The sequence below is a fragment of the Silene latifolia genome, chromosome Y (genome assembly GCF_048544455.1).
Source record: "Silene latifolia isolate original U9 population chromosome Y, ASM4854445v1, whole genome shotgun sequence".
NCBI classification, from domain to species: Eukaryota; Viridiplantae; Streptophyta; class Magnoliopsida; order Caryophyllales; family Caryophyllaceae; genus Silene; species Silene latifolia.
In genome coordinates, this window is record NC_133538.1 from 276,769,913 (window position 1) to 276,775,876 (window position 5,964).

Sequence of the window (5,964 nt, forward strand, 5' to 3'; positions counted from 1 at the left end):
CTCGATCGAGTAGCACTGTTACAGGAACTTTTCGTAAATTAAAATTGTTTAATTGTTATATAATTGCAAGTTTGGTGTCTAACGTGGTTATTAGTGAGTAGTAACATGTTCGGACCGTTCAATTCATATGTTGGAAGTCGTGCCTAGTTTTAAAGGCGTATTTGCTTCGAATAGTGGAGTTGTAATTATTCTAATTGCATTCATTTTACATCCGTTTAGTCTGCAAGTTATATTTCACCGAATTCAATATATATATACAAATTCCAATGATACGCTTAACATACTTTCTCTACGGCGGCTAGTTCTTCGGATGAGTTGTGTATGTTTTTCTAATTTAATGAGAATATAATTAGTGAGTAATGTCCAAAATAAATAATATGGTTTTAATTTATGACATGATACAAGTAATAGGTAATATGTGTGGTAATTTGGTGGTGAACTTCGGGGACGAAGTTCCTTTTTAGAGGGGAAGAGTAATGTCGCAAAATAAAAAGCTGATTTTCAGACTATGTTGTTGTTCGTTTATAATGTCTTGTTGATTATTTGCAAAGTTTTCTTTTACCGTGGTTACTTTGATTGTATGAAGTGAAAATTGGTTACTTTAGTTCGTCGAGTAATTCATACGTTGAAGTGGAAATTGATAGCATGTTTAAAAGTTGGTCGTAAAGAGATAGTTGTGGTGCAATGTGTCGTAGTAGAATTGCGTTGTTGAGTAACATAGTGGTATAGTCGTGCGGCATGAAGTTTATATGAGATATGTTTCGTATTGATAGTTGTTACTAGTGAATGGAGTGGTCCCGTAATATGACGGGCGATCGTTGTTGGTGGTCGTTTGCATTGCAAGGTCGGTGTTTTAGACGATGGTTTGTAAGAGCCGATATACATATACATATACATGTACATATAATTAGTACGTTAGATAATGATGATGATGACATGAGGGATGGCGTTTCAAGAGAGTAGGTGACTTGTGTCGAAAGAGTGGTGAGATCGTTGTTCCCGTGTCTTGTGTGTTGAGGTAGGTGAGTTGAACTTCGGGGACGAAATTCTTTTTAAGGGGGGAAGACTGTAATACCCGCCTTTTTAGGGACCCTTTGACCAACATTGACTAACCTTGGGAGCGGGAATAGTTCTTAGAAGTGCGTGCCAAAGCCATCTTGGGTTACGAGTTATGGGTGGTACTCGATAGAGTAGAGGCTACTCGATCGAGTAGCGTGGTTACTCGATCGAGTAGGGGGTCACTCGATCGAGTATGTGTGGTACTCGATCGAGTATCGGGTTTTCAGCGGAGTGTTTTTAATCGCATTTTGTTAAATCCGCAAATCATTTCCGCCTCCTTCCTTCTATCCTTTAGTCGCCCCTTTCCCTTCCCTTCACCATAAAACCTCCATGGAAGCCTTTTGAAGGTCATTGTGCCTTAGGAGAGCATAGCTTGAGTCGGGTAGCGGTCTTTTGCCGGGTTTCTCCTCATAGGTATGTCGTCATCATCATCCATATCCTTGTCTTTGCAGTTAGGGTTTGCTTGATAGTAATAGATGGTTGTGTTGTGGTTATAGGCTTTGCTTGATTGCTGGATATGTCATATGTGGCATGGATTGGTTGCAGTTGCTTAAAGGTAGGTTCGCCTACTCAGTTTCTGTAGATAGTCTAGTGTGTGTCGAGTGTTGTGTCCTTGTTGATTGGTTCAGACGGTTGTTGATGTTGTATTGTGATTGCAGATTGTTTGTCTCTAGTTCTCGAGATGAATTCTCGGCTGAGTGGAGTCACTTGCGGGAGTGACTTCACGCCCTAGTTTCGCCCTCCGTGGAACCCGCCACGGGAGGGGATGTGCACATTAATGGGACAGGGTTATCGCTCGGTATGATGAGCGGGGATTTGGTGGGTATGGCTGCAGTCCCCCACTGGCAGGGCTGGTCCAGTGGACAGTCGGCGACGGAGATTGATCGGTGTGGGTGTGCTTGTGTGTGACTGATTGTATTGTGTTGTATTGTTAGGTGTTGTTGGCATTGTTGTATCTTATCTCAGTACTGACCTTGTGTGGTTGTCTTGTTGTTTTATTTGTCTGCCGTGATCCCTTATGGTGAGCAGTCTGTCTTAGCAGGTGTTGATATCGTTGATAGCTGGAGTCCGGGCAGGGATGAGTCTTCACGAGATTTGATAGTTATAGCGAGTAGTTTTTGGGTTGTATCGTTTATTTCATCAGTTAGTTTTAAATCACTTGTAATATAACATAATAGTTTTTTTATCGACATTTGATTATTACTGTCCTCGGGCAACTGAGATTGTAATGCTTTTATATGCTAAGGAATGCCTAGTTAAAGCTCCTCTGGATATGGGGGTGTTACAGTACGATTACAGAAATGGGTACCACGGTTACTAATAATAGCTCTTGGAAATCCAAAACGAGTGAAAATGTGGCTTTTAACAAACGCAGCCACAACCTTAGCATCATCGGTCTTAGTGGGGATAGCTTCCACCCACTTAGATACATAATCCACCGCCAATAAAATATAGAGATAGCCATCTGACTTAGGGAATGGACCCATAAATTCAATACCCCATACGTCGAAAATCTCACAAAATATCATCGAATTTTGTGGCATGTTGCTTTGCTTAGATATAGCACCTAGCCTTTGACAATTATTACATGATTTGCAAAAGAGATGGCAATCATGAAATAATTTTGGCCACCAAAAACCGCATTCTAGCACCTTCCTTGCGGTTCTCCTAGCACCAAAATGACCTCCGCAAGCATAGGAGTGACAATGTGCTAAAACAGAAGCAATTTCAGCCTCTGGAAGACATCTTCTAATAATTTGATCGGACTCATGCTTCCACAAATAAGGCTCATCTCAAATGTAGTATTTCGCATCACTATTGATTGTATCTTTTTGGGACTTAGAAAATCAACATGAATCCGTCCGGAGACCAAATAATTTACAATATTAGTATACCATGGCTCGGCGGTTTGAATGGCTAGCAATGTCTCATCGGGAAACACCTCTTTGATAGGCTCTTGGGTGCTTCTTTCTTTATCATCATGAACTAGCCAGGTGGTCAGCTACCACGTTTTCGGCTCCCTTCTTATCTTTCAACTCCAAATCAAACTCACAGAAAAGTAGAATCCACCTTATTAGTCGAGGTCTGGATTCTTTCTTTGACATCAAATATCGTAGAGCAGCATGATCAGAAAAGACAATAACCTCGGTTCCGAGAAGATAGGAGCGGGACTTTTCCAAAGCAAAAACTACCGCTAGCAACTCCTTTTCCGTAGTGGAGTAGTTCTTCTGGGCATCATTCAATGTCATGTAAGCATAGTGAATTACATGAGATAATCGCCCCACCTTCTGCCCCAACACAGCTCCTAACGCATAGTCACACGCGTCACACATAATTTCAAATGGGAGAGACCAATCAGGAGCTTGGATAATAGAAGCGGTGACTAATCTTCCTTTCAATTCATCAAATGCCTTCTTGCATCCATCATCAAATAGAAACTCATTCTACTTTTGCAGCAACTTGCAAAGTGGTGAGGCAATCTTCGAGAAATCCTTAATAAACCTGCGGTAGAAACTTGCATGACCAAGAAAAGAACGTACTTCACGAACGGTAGCAGGATAAGGTAAAGACTGAATAGTTTCTACCTTTGCTTTATCGACCACTATACCTCGTAAGGAGACTACATGCCCCAAGACTATCTCTTGTTCAACCATAAAGTGACACTTTTTTAGAGTTTAAAACAAGATTAGTGTCGACACATCTTTTCAAAACAAGGGATAAATGAGCTAGACAATCATCAAATGACTCACCATGAATGGTGAAATCATCCATAAAGACCTCTATAAATTTTTCAACATACTCAGAAAATATGCTAACTATACATCGCTGAAATGTAACGAGGGCATTAAAAAATCCAAAAGGCATGCTTCGATGTGCAAAAGTGCCAAATGGACAAGTAAAAGTAGTCTTATCTTGGTCCTCAGGAGATATGGCGATTTGGAAATAGCCTGAATAACCATCTAGAAAACAATAGAAAGCCTGACCAGCCAACCTCTCTAACATTTGATCAACGAAAGGGAGGGGAAAGTAGTCTTTTCTTGTCACAGCATTAAGTCTACGATAATCAATATAGACCCTCCAACCATTTTGCACTCGAGTCGGGACCAAGACTCCGTCAGCATTCTCTACAACAGTTACCCCAGACTTTTTAGGGACTACCTATGTAGGACTCATCCACTTACTGTCAGATATTGGGTATATCATACCCACCTGCAACAATTTAATAACTTATTTCTTTACCACCTCCATCATAAGAGGATTCAACCGTCGCTGCGGTTGTCTTACCGGCTATGCATCATCCTCAAGTAAGATGTGGTGCATGCAAGTAGATGGACTAATGCCCTTGATGTCGGCAATGGTCCAACGTATAACAGTCTTATGCTCATCTAGAACTTTTACCAACTTCCCCTCTTGGTCCTTAGTGAACTTACTGGAGATAATAACTAGCAGCGTATCTCCCTCACCAAGGAACACATACTTCAAGTGTTCTGGAAGTGGCTTTAGCTCTACCTTTGGTGCCTGGATAATAGATGGTAACAACTTCTCCGTAGGAAGGTTTGATGGTGCTTTCTCATAAGAAATCGAATTTCTTTCATACAAACTCAAATCTGCCACAACCTCCTGTAAGTTAGTAGACAAAGCAATATCTACACCATCTTTTGCTATGCTATTCTCAATCACCATTTGCACATCATCAATTCCACTAATATTAAACACATCTTACACACAAGGCTCAATAATATCAATGAAATTTAAATAATGCACATCAAGAGGATATTTCATGGAGTCATAGATATTGAATTTAACAACTTGGCTGTCGGACTCCATAGTCAAAGAACCACTAGACTCATCTATCTTTGTACTAGCAGTTTTCAAGAAAGGCCTCCCTAACAGTATAGGGGCCGCATTCTTATCATGTTCCATTTATAAAACATAGAAATCAGCAGGGAAAATCAAATTATCAACCATGACAAGCACATCCTCCACCACTCCCTTGGGGGTAAGCATTAGATCGGTCAGCTAACTATATAACGACCCCAGTCTCTACCAAAGAACCCAGTTTCATAGACTTATAAAAGGAATATGGGATCACATTGATGGATGCACCTAAATCTAGTATGGCTCTCTCAATTCTAGTGTCACCTAAAGTGCACGGAATAGTGAACATGCCAGGATCACCGTATTTTGGTGGCCATTTTCGTTGAAACATGGCGCTAACATGTTCACTAACCTTGACTTTTTGGGCACCTTTTGGTCTTTGTTGTGTTTTAACAGTATACAACTCCTTCAAAAATTTAGCATACCTATGTACACTTTTCAGAAGATCAAGAAGAGGAATGTTTACCTCACACTTACAGAATGTCTCATAAATATCCTTGTCATTCTCAATCCGTCTTGTGGACTTCAGAGCATTTGGAAATAGAACATCCGCCTCCAGTGTCGATTCAACAGTAACCGAAGTTTCTATCACAGGCTCTGGAGTTGTACTATCATCTTTCTCAATCACAATCTCCTCTTCTTCGTGTAACATAGCACTCTTGGACTTTGCTTTTGGTTTCTCAGCTTCAACCAATTGCCTTCCGTTTCTAAGTGACACCGCACTTACATTCTTTGAATTTACTACCGTTTGAGAGAGTAATACATTAGAATCTCTAGACTCCAACCGATTAATAGTGGTCGCCATTTGCCCCAAATGATTCTCAATGTTTTAAATACTAGCCTTGTTCTCCTTTTGATTTTGAATAACTGTTGCTTGGAGAGTAGCTTGACTAGTAACCAAAGCTCATATCATGTCTTCAGTTGACATTTGACCACTAGGAGGAGGTTGAGTCAGAGGTATAATTTGAACTTGTGGTCGAGGTATAAACTAAGTCTTAGGTTGACCGGATTGGCCACCTTATCCAA

At 40.6% G+C, this 5,964-nt stretch overlaps 1 protein-coding gene across 1 annotated transcript; it reads right to left on the reverse strand.

Moving 5' to 3' along the window:
- Positions 1 to 5,083: 5,083 nt before the first annotated feature.
- On the reverse strand, positions 5,084 to 5,743 carry LOC141630748 (uncharacterized). The gene has a single exon (XM_074443510.1). The coding sequence runs from the start codon at positions 5,741 to 5,743 to the stop codon at positions 5,084 to 5,086; it is 660 nt and encodes a 219-aa protein (XP_074299611.1).
- Positions 5,744 to 5,964: the final 221 nt, after the last annotated feature.